Raw genomic sequence first — 16,421 nt, 5'->3', positions numbered from 1 at the left:
CACCCATCCTCCAACACTTCCTTTCCACGACAAAGTCAACAGACCAGTGGTGGACCTAAGACGCACCAAGAAAAACATGGCATATTTCGTTTAAGGCATATCACCACTACCGCGTCACGTTGCGACCTCAGGTGTGATAGCAAGTTTTTTTCTACGTCAACAGATTAAGTATGGATAAACGTGATATATTTATATTTTTCACCCTATTTATACTGTTTACAATAGTCATTATTTACATATAAATTATAGTCATACTCTAAGAAGGAAGTGGATATTAATCAAGGAAGTTGCTTTTATTAAGTTGGACTATTATTAAATCAGATTTAATTTTATCATTTAAATTGATTCCTAATGTATATACATATACATAAATTCTTTGTTATTTTGTTTTAACCTAAAGTAATAACAATGTGAAAACAATCTCCATATATAATTAATAATTAAATTTGAGGGCGTTGATTAATTGAGACGTTGTGAGAAAGGATTTTTTTTTTTAAAGAAAAATCTTGTACCTAAAAGATTTTACAAAATTTCATCAAACTCCTTTAGACCAGTTCTATTAAGTGACCAGTAAATTCTCAACACTTTGGTTATCAAGTTACAGATTTAAAATATATATTAGTTATATTACCGACAATTAGTTTTGTATTAAATTTTCACAAAGTGTTATAGTCCGCTCTTGTTCTCAATATCTGATTTGTTGATTAATTGTGAAAGTTCTTTTTATTTAACAATCCTTTATTTTCTCTTAACTAAGAGGGTTCACAATCTCAAATTATTCTTCCAAACCTAAAGAACAAAATCCCACTTTGAATGCCAAATTAATTTATTAGTTTTATTATTTTTTTATTAGTAATAAATTAATATATTATTAAGAGTACTCTCTATCATACTGCTCAGGTCTAAGTGGGCCCAGAATCAGAGAAAAATTAAATAAGTGGCTTATATGATATAGATGGATGAGAGCCACTTCCCTTGTGGGTGTATCCCATACCTCAGATGGCAGTACCCTGCCTCTCTGCAATGAGAGGTTTTCATTGTGTTGCCCAGGGTCCCAAATGTTTTGGATCCGATATAGTACATGGGATGAGAGGTACTTGCAATGAGCCATAACATATGTAAGAGGACACCCAACTGCTCCTTCAATATTCATAGCTGTCAACTTACTAACAACCCACTACTGTGTTTAAGCAGATACATGTACTAGTACAGGATGGGTAAGAGATAGGATAGGATCTCTTATGACAGATAGGATTAATTCTACATTTTTTTATTTTAACTCAATTATTTTTTATTTAACATTTTCAGTTTGCAAGTATAGGCAATTTATATAACTTTAGAGATAGGTAGCAGTCAGAGAAGAAAACACTCTAAATAAGTGAAACATTTCTAATTGTGCACTAATGTTTCAACCTAAGGGATAGGCCTGTTAAAGGAGAAAGACAGATAGGAAAAACAAATTTATTCTTGAGTAACGTCACTCTCATAGTAATAAGTAGGACACGAATGGAGTTAGAATTTCATTAAAGGCACTTTGAGCTACATCTCCCAAAATGCGACAGTCCTAATAAGTATTTACAATTTTTGTAATGAAAAAACTGGGATAACAGTTCTTCTTATCATGAAATATTTGTCTCTAAATCTGATTCGTTAGACATTGCAAAGGCAAAATTAACATTTAAAAAACCCAGAAATATATCATTACTCTTCACTGAAAGATAAAAAATTCTGTTCTTCATTAATGGATTGTTTGACATAGTTGGTCTGATCAACTAACATGATCACATGATTTTTTTTTTCTTATTATTATAATAAATACAATAGTTATTCTGTAAAAATATTTCTTTCTTATAGATTCTTTATTTTATTAATCATTAACACTCGATATTTGGGATCTTTTTCCCATCATCAGCATTCTTTGGATATCATTTCGTTATTTTCTCTTGTAATTTAATCCATATAAATATAATTTATTATTATTTTTTTAACAGTATTCATTCTGGAACTATGTCCCCTAAGAACAAAAAGATGAACTTAAAATAATTTTTTGTTATGTAACTATAAAGATTAAAATATCAGATTGTCTATATATAAATTTTACATTTCATCAGAAGGTTGAGATTCAAAGAAGTGAAGATATAGCTGATTTTTGAAGGAAGTTAGAGAAGCTACATAGCAGATAGAAATAGGCAACAAATTCCAGGATGTATGAGTTATGAACAAAAAAGGAAACAGTTTTATGTGATGGAGTATAAATATTGATTTATATTGGTCAATGGTCATAATTTTATTCTAATTTACATCTTGTATCTTGTATTATTATTATATTCTATCATCACTAAATTCCAAGTTAAATTCAAATTATAACTATAAATTAGAGGGAAATTAACCATCGACAAAATATATTTGTAAGGATTAAATGAGTAGAAAACTATAAAGAAAAGATATCCCAAGAATCCTGTTGATGGAAAAAATGCTCTGAAACATTAAGTATCAGTCCTAAATGAAATAAAGATTCTATGAGGAAGAGACACTTTCACAAAAAAAATGAATTAAAAAAGAAACCTTATATTAATAATTAATAAAATTATTTAAAATTTTTTGTGATAAATAGCATCAGATCGATATATCCTTACCATCTCTATTCCAGGTGACAGCCTGTCATGCATCAACTGCTTTGGTTCTGATGGACTCCCGAGATGTTGCAGGCTTTGGTAGTGGCAGTTTTTCTTGCCAGTTCTGCCGCCCAGCAATTTTCCCCTGAAAATAAGTTTACCTTCAACCCTTTTGATGTATCTTTGTACTTGGTAAAAACCTTTCATAATACTTTTAAGTTGAAATATAATTGAGCTCACATATGCAATAAGAAACCTACCAACATTTTTATTTATTAAAAAAAGGAAGATGGTTTGGGTGTGATCAAAATAACTCAATTTATAAATAAACTATTTGAGCACTTTTGGCTGCACTCGGAACATCTTCATTTTGTAAATTACACAAGATCAATCAATGATCTTCCATTTTTTTATTATTGTATTTTGCAAGCTATAGGGATCACTTTTTCATTTTGCAGCAAAAACTCAAGGCTCTATCCATATCTAATAGTGATATAGAGGAACAGTGTGTCGTGGTTATATGTTATAAAATGAAAATTCTTGAAAAAGTTATAATATAGCTTATAATACACAATTTCACAAAAATCTTGATTAGTTCCATATTACATATACGGGCTTGATAATTGAGGTGGTGGTTGAAAATGGAGCCCTCTGGGCTTTTTTGTTTTTTGGATAAAAAGATTTTAATATCTTCCTTTAATTAATGATGTCCTTTGTGTCACATACAAAGTTATTGCAATATTGTCATTGAATCATTAGCTATACTATTATTTAAGTACTAGTTTTCTGTATTTAATGAAATTAAAAACAATGTAATAAAAAGTTGCAAAGTACAACAGTTCCAAGATTCAAATATAGAAGTTTATGATAAAATAATGATAATCAGAATACAATTATCATAAGCTTTTGTTTTTGTATCATTAAATATACTCCCTATCCCTATACCATTAAATATTTTTTGTGTTTAACAATATAGATCCTCTTCAATACTATCACAGAATGCAGATTAAGGTAAAAATTCATTATATAATTGTATCACTTTTCTTGCACACATTATATTTAATTTTGGATTCGACACTAATTGACTGGTTAAGTTGTGGCCTTCATCAATTCAAATAGCAAATGCTATGTAACACCTCACATGCAAGTGCTATTCAGTAAGAAACATGCTACATTATCTAAAGCATAAGTATATGTATTAGAAATATAATTAGAGAAAAATTACTTTTGTTAATAGAAATCTGCCAGGATGGCAGAAGTGAATCCAAGAGAACAGGAGAAGGTAGCAAAGCAGGTGAAGTTTCCATGTTTCCTCGACAAATCTCCCCAAGTCCCTGACCGAGTGGACAGGCTGAGGCCAGGAGATGTGGCTGTAGTTGCTGCGATGGGAGATTCATTAATAGCTGGCAATGGTGCCATGGCAGGCAATGCTTTTGGATCCTTCATAGAGAGCAGGGGTGTTTCATGGGCTGCAGGTATTTAAAACTTAATCAAAAATATAATTTTAATTGTTTATTAGAATTCTAAAAGCAAAGTTATGTAATCCAATAAAAAAAATGTATCAACATCTTAAGAATTCAATATATTTGTATATAAATAATATAAATGTTTTGTAGGTACTTCTATCTGTTTTTCTAGACTTTAAATAGATGATTAACTAGGAAAATTCCAATTTTAGTGTTAAAACTGTAAACTATTAAGTAAAGAATATACTTATGTATATTGCGTTCATTTAGAACAAAGATTATTTTATTTCAAATGGTAGTAAAAATTAAACAAAACATGTAATCTGAGCACTTAATGCTTTTATTGATGATTCTCGAACAACAAGTAACTTTCAAGTACTACTGCAATAACATGGATTCCAAGGAACACAAAGCCTTTATGTTTGTTATAATACACCTTGAGAAACTTTTCTTACTGATAGACATGACAAATTAGAGATACAGATGTTGCCAAGAGCACTTCAAATCTAATTGCCATGGCTTTCACAAGGCAGCATTTTTAATTTAAAACAAATTTTAACTTTATTTTAGTTAATATTTTAATTTACTAAAGTTTTTATGGTAAAACAGAAAAGTATTGAGCTCTTAATTTAAAAATTTACAAAATTTGTTATCATGTTAGAACAGGCTGTAGGATATTTTAAAGTATGTCTCTCTCACTGAAAATATATATATATATACCATTGTCGTAATGAATGATTACAAAACAAATGTTCAATTTATATCCTTGCAGCGAATAAGGCTTTTTATTTTCTTTACATAGGAGATTAAGTGATCTGATGTCCAGAACCATATCCTATTCTTTATATGAGTTGTGCTACTTCTTATTTAACTTTATGTAGATAACTGTTTTCACTCCTCTTGGCTTTTATTTCTAAGTCAGCAGTATCAAAAGTTGGAAGAAGTGTTAGAAGTTTTTTAGAGGATACCCATCAGTAATTTTCAGTGTGGCCGAGAGGTCCATAGCTTTTTTACCAATTATATTATTTCAAGGAAAAATTCAACTTTCACTTCTTAAAATCTTTATCATAATGGACGTTTCAATGTTTACCAGCTCCTCATATTCAGTCTTTCATTATCTTATGTTACATATTTTTCTTATCCATAGCATTAATTTTTTATTTCATTTTGCTTCCAAATTCCTTATGTGCTATCCATATACTAATGTTTAATTTTCATAACATTTTCTTCTTAATTTACTAAAAATCTTTAATATATCTTTTTCATAACTAGGTTGGGTCTGGAAAAAAATCTTATAATGAAGATTTTAAGAAGTGATAAAGGGTTCAATATTTTTCTTGAAATAATTTAATTGATATATAACATTATAGTTCTTGAAAAATGATTAATAAAAATTTAATTTTTGAGAAGTCACTTTTAATGAAAATTGAAATCGGTAAGCCTCATACAAAGAAGAAAGTTATTGATTAAATAGTTGTTTCTTTTCAAAAATAATGGTGTAGTAGTTGTATATTGGATTATGATATTGACTAGAACTTATAATTATACTTCAAAGGAGGTCAGAGGGAGAAATAAGTTAAATTAGTATAGATAATTAAAACTAAAAAAAAAATATCAAAAAGGCTTTTATCTAATTTGTCTAATCTATTGTAAATAAATAATAAAGGTAGCAGAGTAGCTTAATGAATATCTGTGCTTTCCTAATATCTTCTGGGGCTGGATTCAAATTTGACTGTAGTAGATAATTATTTATTATATTAGATTTGCCCTGTGGGTTTGGGAGGACTCTGAAAAGAGGGCTCTTAATTAGGGAAAAAACCTGGGGCGGTTGAGCATGATATTGAACAAAGAACAAAGGAGATGTCCTTGAACAACTGTTGTTCATTAAACAGTACTGTTTTACTGTAGGTATTGAAACCCTAACCTTTCATGAGTTGTAATTGTAGTTTTTAAAAGTTTTTTTCATGTCTTGAAAAGTATTTTACATTATATATAACTAACTACATATTAGTCTAAAAGTCTAAAGTCTGTTTCAAATACATTTTGGTATCTTAAAGAAGTGATGGTTTTGATGGAATGTTAAATTAATTTTCAGGAGGAGATGGAGATTGGCATAGTTTCCTCACACTACCTAACATTTTAAAAGAGATGAATCCTAATCTAACTGGTTATTCTCAAGGGAGTGCTGAATTTTTGACTCCAGTTTCTGCATTAAATGTTGCATTTCCAATTTCTGCTGACAGTAGTGCTGTTAACCAGGCCAAGACTTTGGTGGCCAGGATGCGACAAATGCTCGGCAAAAGATATGCAACTGACTGGAAGGTTTTTTTTTTTTTAAATAAATATTTTTATACTTTATAAAATTACTTTTATTATATTTAAGTTAAAAAGTAAAATACATGCATGAATTTTAATTGAATAATTGTTGAACTTATTTTAATCTTCAGGCTGAGATAGATATATCAGATTAAGAATACTGACCGAACTTGTAATAAAAAAATTTTGAGTACCAAAAACCTAGGGTTTTAATCATGGTGTGATGGTAAAGATAAGTATAATTTTAACTTTTATTTTGTTGACTATTTAAATGGCAAACTTCATTTTTGTATTCAATAATAGTCAACATTTTTTTACTAACTACAATTCTTGGAATTATGTAAAACACTCATTCATTCTTAATGCCCAGCATATGAAACTGCAACTCTTGATTATACCGTCCTAAACCATTTCTTGGCCTTCTTATTTGATGCATTTTAGGGTGTCATTTCGTCATGCTAGCCCTGCGATATTGGAATAACCTTTCCTCATGAATCATATAATTAAGTTTCCACCCAGTTTTGCAGGGGAGAATGTCATGCAGGTAGACCATTTATTGAAGCCAAACCCATTCTGTGATTTTTCCCTTATTTAAAATTTAATTTAATTTTTCCTTCTATCACCATTTCAATCCATATTTTAGTGTTAACTAGGATGTAGTAATTTTTTTTCTTTCATTACTACAGCTAATTTGTTGTACAACAGACCACTGTGGTTCTTGGCTTCCTTGATGAGAGTAATCTATGCTTTGCAGCCTCTTGCAAGTAGCAGGTACCATGAGGGTGTTGGGTGCTACTGTATCCTCCCATCTTTTATGGTCCATCCTATAAAAGTATTGTTTACTTTTATTAATTATTTACTGTATCATCCACTTTTATGCACTAAAATTGATGGTACCATAAGAGGTTTACGTTTCTATGTCAAGTAAGATACTTAAGTAGATACCCACTTATTGTGTTATACCCACTCATCTGCGCTCACCAATACCTGAATAAATTTAGAATTTGCTTATTGTTTTAATATAAAAACAATGCTATTATTAAAGAAAACCTAAATCTGAATTTGAAAATGATTAGTTTTGCAAATAAAAAATGGTTTTATGGTTAATTTTTCGCTCTTTGTACCTGTGCCCTTGGTGGGAGCATGTCTCACCATTGCCTAGCTATGGTCCTTGTTATCTACTATTCTATTGATTTAGATGATTTAATTTTTTACTTAAACATTAACTTCAATCTCAAAAATATATTTTGTATCCTTAATTTTTAGAGTAAAAACATGCCCAAATTTTTCATATTTTTTTAGAGACCTCATCTTTTTTGAAAACTCATAAAATATTGCTATTTCACTGAAATATTTATTTTTTTAAATTTCATTTTTATTTTCAAGTTGGTAACAATTCTTTTTGGTGCAAATGATCTTTGCACCGGACAGTGCTATAATGCAAGGGGATCTTCTCCTTCTGCACATGCTTACAATTTGCGTCAAGCTCTAGACTATCTTCAGGACAATATGCCACGAGCTTTTGTCAACCTAGTTTCTGCGCTTGGTAAGTTTTAATGGTTTGTTTTAATTATATGGGTGTGTGAGCTGATAAGTCTTGTAGTAACTTATTAGTTACAATGTCTCACTAACTTTGAAAACAACAATAATGTAATTTTCAGATGTGACTGTTAGTGTTCGTTTAAAACGTTCAATGGTCTGTAGAATTATTCACAGATTTTTCTGTTCCTGCTATCACATGATATCTAACCCCCTAGAGACAATGGCAAGAATGGCTAGACTTTATCAAAAGCATGAAAAACAATTGGTAAGAAAACTTAATGTAGCAACCTAAAATTATATTATAATTGTTTAAACACTTGAAATTAACGTTTATGAACCTCAAACAATATACAAATATAGTCCAACAAATTCAAAATTAAATTAAATCCAATTTCATATTATTTACATTTTGAAATGTCATATTGATTACTCGCAAGAATAGTGGATCATTTATCAACCAAATATTTGCCGAAGCCTGGCTCTTCCTTTACAGTAAAAATTTTGTATATATTTTGTCAACATTTCCACTTGCCCCACAGAATGAAGATAAATGGAACATATGGCTTGATTTCCTATATAGACATGTAGAAAAAGAATAAGAAATTGAAATTAATTTTTAAGATGACAAAATAAATTGGAGGTTTCAAGCAACCGACCATCTCCTTCCTGATTCCACAACAATTTTGCCTTTGTTTCATTCGTTGGGAAGTTATGTCAGATGATGCCAGGAAGGTATCATACGTTTTTTCTTTTATGCTGGAATGTGAATTACAATATTCCACACCCTCAATTTTGACTTATCCAGGTTTAACTTAATTATATAACAGGTCGTGTTCTTACCAAATCATTCAATTGAAGTAGTGTAATTAGTTACTGAAATAAATTCATAATTAATCAGGTGATAATAAAATTTCATAAACATTCATCAATATGTAATCAAATCAGTTGTTAAATCAGAAGTTTTGGTTTGTGACCTAAATATTCCACCCTTGTGTCTAATGTCTCCTACAAAGTAAAGGATTTAGGTAAACAAAAAAGTATGACAATAATTTTCCAAGATGGAAAAAGTCTGGAATATGTTAGTCAAGACTGTCATTCAAGAGTAAAAAAATTTCAGCAATATTGTGGCTTCCCCTACCTCTGAAAAAAAAAAAGTGTTCCAACCAATTTCGCTCTTCCTTATCTAAAGCTTGTTCTTTATCCATAATTTATGAATGGATTTCAGTAAGTAACATATATTATTTTAGTCAAATTAAAATATTAATAAATTTAACTTTGTGTTAAGCTGTTAAAACTATTTTTTTTCTAGATCGAAAGTGGTCGATACAATGTAAAACCTGATTTTACAGTTGTAATTCAACCATTTTTTACTGCATATAATATGCCTCTCGATGAGAAACACAAACTGCAAGAGGTTATTGATATTTCGTATATTACTTATGATTGTTTTCATTTCAGTCAAAAGGGGCATGCATTGGGTAAATATACTAAACTATTTAAGCTGATTTACTTCTCACATCAATAAGTAAAAATTATTTAGAAAATTGTTTTTTTTTTAATTTCCAGTCGCTAATATGCTTTGGAACAACATGCTCGAGCCAGTTGGAGCTAAGTCAACTGGAAAAATGAAGAAAATGTTCGACAAATTTTATTGCCCCACAGAAGAAAATCCATATTTGTTTACAACTAATAACTCAATTGCTTTCTATAAAACAGGAAGACAAGATGGCCTAAAAAAAATTGTTATTAAAAAGAAGTTATTATAAACGATTGAAAATTAAGCAGAATCACTTAGAAATATCTCTGGCAAAGTATTTATTTCATCTATTAAATTGGTAATTAATTCATCTGGTATGGTGAGCGTAGGTATTTATCATGATGTAGAAACCAGATGAATTAAAAAGAGTTTGTCGAAAGAGATCCAAAAAGAGCTGGTCCATTTCTTTCAAATAATTTATTAAAAATCTGTTTAAGCTCTATTACAGTTTATTTCCTTTAGATTTAAAACTCTACACATTAATTAAAATTGTAAAGTTGGTAACAAATTAGAATCTAGTCTACATTATCATTAAAATAATGTTAATTAAACAAATATATTTATGAATTGTGTTAAAAAGTTAAAGTATTTATTTATTTGGATAATATGAATAAGTGAAGATTTGAATGATTGTTTTTTTACTAAGCGATTGATTTCTACAGTACCCCTGTATTTATATTGCTCATTTATATTGTATAAAATAAATTAATAGAAACTACCTCAAATTTAAATTGAAACCTTTATTTTAATGATTTATCCTTACTTGTATTTATTACATCTATCCTTTTCTTAAATTAAATGAAACCCATTAAATGATTTTGCAAGATGATAAAACAATGAATTTCAGTAATATAATTTATTTTTAAGGGTATTAATTATTAGATTTTAAAGTTCAAGTTTCAATAGTTCTGTGACAATTAAATAAAATGGACAAAACATTCCTTACTTACAATCAGTTTTGTTTAAAATATTTGTTACTATTTTAATATGTGATTTTGACTTTCACAAATATATCAATATCATTGAACACGAGGAATGTGGAGGGATTGATGACAGCATTAATAGTGGTCGATAATCACAATGTTCCAGTGTCATAGCTCATTATCTATTAATAGTATTCTTATTGTATTGAAATTCATCCCCTGAATTTCTGTTAAATTTAGATTGAGTCATCTAAAGTCAATAAAATACTAATTTTAACATGACTTCTAGGCCCAAAACATAGGTATTATAGATGAATATGTTTGAACCTCATGTTCTGTCATTTCCCTAACGTTTTAGGAGAGGAGGTCATTAAGCTCTAATATTTTTATTTGATTTTTTCTGGGTCATAACTGACTCTATGGTCTATCTGTTATTGTATTAAAAATATTAATTAAAAAGGAAATTGATATTTTTAGTGTATTATAAGTTGTGATATATTTAAAATACCCACTATTTTTTAAAATGTTTTTTTTGGGGAGGTAAAGATAAAATTATTCAATACTCTAGTGTATATAGAGGCACAAAATTTATTTCTTGTTAATTTTCAAGGGTTATATTAATCAGTGCAATGAAATATTTTTGGACTAAAGGTATTACACAATATATGTTAATGTAAAAAAAAAAAAAATGGAATGATTGAGTTGAGTGATAGGAGTAGTAGGACTCTTGAAGTCTTCTTCACTCCATACCTTCCAGTCATCGATTCATGGTAAATGTTTATCTATTTGGAGTGAAGACCACTCACTATCTATTCCATGTCTGCACTTCTCCAAGTCCAGTCCAGAACCTCTTTACCCTACTGATTTCTGGCGATAAGCATTATCATGTAGAGAGCATGCTGTTTTTTCTCAAAATGAATTTGAGAAAATAAAAATCTTAATTAATTCTGACATATTCCCTTTTTCAACAAAACAGCTGAGTAGATGAAGAGAACAAGGTTTTCTCATTAATAAGTGATGAGGAAAGAACATTTTTTAGAAATTCATTTTAGGGAGTGAATTAACTTGGGGAACAAGGAACTGGACTCACATCGAGTTTTAATAGAGGGTTGAATCTGAACTAGGAAGGTCATCCTAGAGATTTGGGTATCTTTTTTTGAAAAACCTAGTGGTAGTATCATCCTTGTTAGATCATCTTCCTGCATAACCTTTGTTAAGAAACTACTGCTTTTCAAGTAAAGAATCTAAAATGGGGACTGTATCTTTGGATCTACTTCTGCAAGAAGTTCTACTTAAAAATATATAAAAGAAAGGAGACATGGGGGCTTCGGAAAAATCTTCTATAAGGATTGTGAAATGCCCTAACAAATTTGGAGATTATTCAGAAAGATACAGAACAATACAATTGAAGAGAATATAGACAATGGTTACAAGAAAAGTGTATACTCACACTGAATGGAGATTATACCAAAGTTTATAGTTTGTATTATTGCTTACGCTCTATTTTGGTATTTTGGAGACAGGAGAGCATGTGCCATGACCATCACGTTTGAAGTATAAGGGTTCAAGGTGATGAAAAGTGCAATACTCTACTTCCCCAGTGAGGAAGGGTTACTTTCGATAGTGAATGAAGATAATTTCCGGTGGCTGTGGGAGAAGCCCACTACAACCTTGGGGCGCCAAAAAGATAAATGGTACCGGTACCAGGAAGACTAGTGGAAGATTAATCTGGAGAGGAGGCAGAAAATTAATAAGATTCCTTGCCACCTATCAAACGCTGCTACTGTTAAAAAACCGAATCCGGTATAGCCGCAAGGCGAGGAAGGAAAAGAAAACAAGTACTGGAACCCGAGATACTTCATTGGTTATACAGTTATTTTTCTTTCTTTATTAATTGTTGTATTTTATCTGAAAATAACAGAGTTAAGCAATGTACCGAAGGTTAGTGGTGAGGGGTTGGAGGGCGATTTGAAACTGTCTTTATAATTTTTTCCACTACATTTTTAGGTTATTGAAATCCACTAAAAAGAGGGGGAAAAGAGTTTCTTTTGAGGCTTACAACTTTTTTTCCCCATTTCTTCCATTTTTTTTTAGCGGTTTTAATGAATTAATCAACATCACTTTTCCTTTCTTTCCAAACAAAACGTTATGGACGCCCAGCAGTAGATGAGGTTTGGATATATAAAAACCAGCAAGTCGAAGATGTAGTTGAGTATAAATACATGGGAATAAGACTATCTACGACTGAGTCTCAATATCCAAGACTAAGTCTCAATATCCGCTAAATAACAAGTATTCGATGCAGTAAAAAATGATGTTCTCTGTTATGGAATTCAGATTTGGCGAGGCAAAAAGTATGAAAAGATAGATGAGGTACAGAGAAATATTACAAAACGATGGTTTTAACTACTGAATACCACACCAAACTATGCGCTACTGCTGGTAACTAGAAAAAGATCACTACATTCATATACTATTAGACTACATCATAAGGATACCTTGAAGGTTCTCAACTCACGAGATCAAAGACTAAAAAAGTAATAAACGCAGACAATTATTTTTAAGGAGTTGGCATGGTTTTTGATAATTGAGGATGTACACAGCGGATTTAATATCCAGGCATTCTCACACCACACACATGAAGAAAGAAGGCTGTAGATGATATAGTGGAATCGATAGAAAAGTTAAAAAAAAAATATTGCTGGAGAGATTAGCGAAAGCACAATTTCACGCATTGTACAAAGTTCTAAAATTTGAACAGGTTTCAGTGGTGAAAACAGCTTTCATATGATCAACACGGGGACGAAGACGAGAACCGAAACATTTAAGAAAAGTTTTTTTTTCAATGGGAAAAAGCAGAACATTTAATATTGAATGGTGGAAGATATGATAATCAGATAATGTGGAGTATTATTTTTACTACGTGCCTCCTTACAATCAACTTTGTAGTGGTACATGTATGGATAAATTTGAAATATACATATTTCAAAACATATGATAAATTATGAATATTAGTCACAGATATCAATTAGTCAAAACAGTCAATTAGCGAATAGTGGTTCTTAATCATATATAAAATTGTTTCTCTTTATTTCAAATCATATAAAGGATTTTAGGGGTTCTCAAAAATTTAAGTTAGGCTGACTTGGCTAAAATCGACGAAATGGAAGCAGAAGAGCAGAAACATGATCCCGAGGAAGAAGTCAAAAAACCGAAATTTGTCAAATTAACCATTGAAAAGATTAAAGAAATATCTGATCGCATGCTACAACCGTCTGTTGAAGAAGAGAAGGCAAGAGACATAAAAAGAATTATACGAGCTATAAAAGATCCAGATGCTTTCAGCAAAGCCATGAAACTGAAACCGAAAATGATTGCCTTGGAAGAAGAAGCGAGTGCACAGGTTCAGAAGAAAAGCCCTCTAGAGAAGAATAAAGAGTCGCTGCACAGCCTCTACAAGTTGCCAGGAACTGATATCAAGCTCGGTTCCGTAACGGCTGAATCTATCGGGTTCATAGAGTGCATGTCCGGTCCGAGGTTTCCCCACTTCGACGAGACCGAAAGCGACACGACTTTCGAAAGGTTGTCTAATGATTCTGAGTCCGTGGAAACTCCTTCCCTTTTAGCACTTCTAAATAGCGATTTGGATGAAACAGAGCAGCCGGAGGAAAAACGAAAAGGTAATTCACTATTTTCTATTCCCCATTTTTGACTTTCCCACTACTAAAGGCAGGTAAGCTTTGTTTCATGCAAGAAGTAAAGTTTTATTCTTACTTTCTCTTACCTAAATGCGGAATAGTCGAATTGGAATTTTCGACGGAAATATACGTTTTGAGATTCTCTCAGTCGAAATAACCAAGTCCCGCAAAGCGGTCTGTTTGTGTGTACAGCCAAGCGCAAACATATTTAAGGTTGCTATATTTCTGGTATGTCACAGCAGCTATTTCGATAAAATTGACCAACAGGAAATGCCATTCAATGTAATTTAGTTTACACATTTTTTTAGATTTTCCCAAAAAATGCTTTTATGATTGTACAGTCACTGCAGTCTTGGGTGAAACCAGAATATACAAAAAATTGTTTTGTTTTTTTAAGGGAGGCAAGAGGTTCCCTCAACAAAGATTTTGATTAAACTCGGTATATCCATGTAAAAATAAATGATCATTTATATCAGCTTGGTCTTATCCTCATGAAATAGTTAAACATCGCTTAAATACAAAATTTAAAAAAAATCTACAGTATCTTTAATTTTGTGTGTTTGAAATAATTAACCATTTTGCATTGTTTACAATAATAAAAAAGTATAAATATGAAATATAAAATAATTTGATAATGAACTAAAGGAAAGCAATAGAGACAGCAGTTTAGAGACTCAAAAATCGGAGACAGCCGAGCGTGCCCGATACTCGCAATTTCTAATCATATTGCTGTATTTTGTTAAACTGCTGTATTTTTGCCTTGAAGACGTTGATATCCATCATCCGTACCTCGAGAAACCCCAAAATACTAATTTTCATTCAGAGAGGCACTCACGCTCCCTGGTCGAGGCACCGCCGTTCTTACCCCTTCAGAACTCAGTACACCCCTTAAATTACAAATATTAGAAAAATGGCAGGCCAAGTGGGATGGAAGCTCTCCGAATAAATTAAAAGAAATAAAACGATCGGTAAAACCATGGTCAACATCCTACCGCAACAGCCGTAGGGAGGAAGTTGCTCTAGCCCGCTTGAGAATAGGTCATACTCTCCTCACGCACTCTCACCTAATCAGAAAACTGCCACCTCCAACGTGCAAATATTGTCAGTCCATTCTCACGATTAGAGATATTTTTGAAGAATGTACTCACTATTTGCCAACAATAAACAGGATAGAATTGACCTCAAATTTATCAGAAGCCCTCACAGATGAGGAAGCTAAAATTACATTAGTATTTGAATTTTTAAAAGCACATCGCCTTCGTTATAAATTATAACTCCTCTTCGATTTTTTTATTGATTTTTTTTTTTTTTTATTTATTTATTTTTTTACTTTTATCATGCCATAGGCGTTGATGACCAGAGGGTTTTACGCCTTTAAGCAACAATCAACAACAACAACTAATTTTCATAGCTACAAAAAAATAAAAATATTATTAAAAATGTCCGCATTCCAGAACGGTAAGTGAAAGTTGTCTGATGCACGCACCCCTACAAATTTTGTATTTTAAATATCTAATATTATAATATTGGAGGTTCTTCAAAGCTGGAGTACGTCTATATTTATTACCTCCAGATTATGAAGGTATGATATGGAAAAATATAATCATGCACTCTATTTAATTAATATCCTTTCTTATATTTATTATACATACACTTATTATATTTATTATATATTACATTTATTATACATACACTTTCAAGCTGTTTCATAATATTTTGTCCGGATCGATTTTATCTTGGAAACAAGTATAAATTCAAATACAATTCATATTGTACACTAATAATACAAACTTTTATCATGGCTAAACAATATAAGGGGTTTAATTAAGTAATATTGTCATTAGTATGATACAGGAAACACAAATATAGAATTCTGCAAGTACAAAATTAAGAAAAAAAATATAATATTTTATTTATCTCAAAATTTCTTGAAATTAATAAATGTGTGTTTTTCAAATAGTATGCAAAACAGTGGCTGAGCTTACAGATAAAGAATACGAAAAAGAAGATGACAAAAAAACTGTATCGAAGAAACCGAAATTAAAGAGATGGAAGCCTAGAGTAAAAAAAACTGGGGTATTATTCATTATGTATATTGCTGATAAGTTAAAAAGAAATGAAACATGTTGACAGGATAGATATTGATAGATCTTAACTATTTAAAAATATCATTTCTTCCAGCCTCATGAAGGTGGGTATCCTTAATCGCGTGAAAATCTGGCGGTCGAGCGTGATTCTGACCAAAGCACCTCCTTACACAACCAACAAACAAAAGTACTGCACCCCAGACCTTTCATGGGTTGTTGCTGTACGGATTTAATTAT

General features: G+C 30.8%; 2 protein-coding genes across 2 annotated transcripts in view; both read left to right on the top strand.

Moving 5' to 3' along the window:
- The first annotated feature begins 2,665 nt into the window (after window positions 1-2,665).
- LOC106681250 (phospholipase B1, membrane-associated) lies at window positions 2,666-10,116 on the top strand. Its single transcript, XM_014421474.3, has 7 exons — window positions 2,666-2,807; window positions 3,853-4,090; window positions 6,177-6,403; window positions 7,784-7,943; window positions 8,059-8,204; window positions 9,249-9,417; window positions 9,506-10,116. Exons 1-7 carry the CDS (start codon window positions 2,700-2,702, stop codon window positions 9,703-9,705), a joined length of 1,248 nt encoding a protein of 415 aa, XP_014276960.1. The 5' UTR covers window positions 2,666-2,699; the 3' UTR covers window positions 9,706-10,116.
- A 3,287-nt stretch (window positions 10,117-13,403) lies between these two features.
- The window catches only part of LOC106681230 (uncharacterized), a 32,829-nt gene continuing 29,811 nt past the window's right edge, over window positions 13,404-16,421 (top strand). Inside the window, exons 1-2 of the mRNA XM_014421438.3 lie at window positions 13,404-14,079; window positions 16,058-16,173. Of these exons, the coding sequence (XP_014276924.1) occupies window positions 13,563-14,079; window positions 16,058-16,173 (633 nt within the window). The 5' untranslated portion in view covers window positions 13,404-13,562. The remainder of the gene's footprint in view (window positions 14,080-16,057; window positions 16,174-16,421) is intronic.

The sequence above is a fragment of the Halyomorpha halys genome, unplaced genomic scaffold (assembly GCF_000696795.3).
Source record: "Halyomorpha halys isolate HHAL.00 unplaced genomic scaffold, Hhal_1.1 Scaffold321.1, whole genome shotgun sequence".
Taxonomy (NCBI): domain Eukaryota; kingdom Metazoa; phylum Arthropoda; class Insecta; order Hemiptera; family Pentatomidae; genus Halyomorpha; species Halyomorpha halys.
The sequence above is the reverse complement of the archived record's forward strand: the minus strand, read 5'-3'. Positions and strand labels throughout refer to the sequence as shown.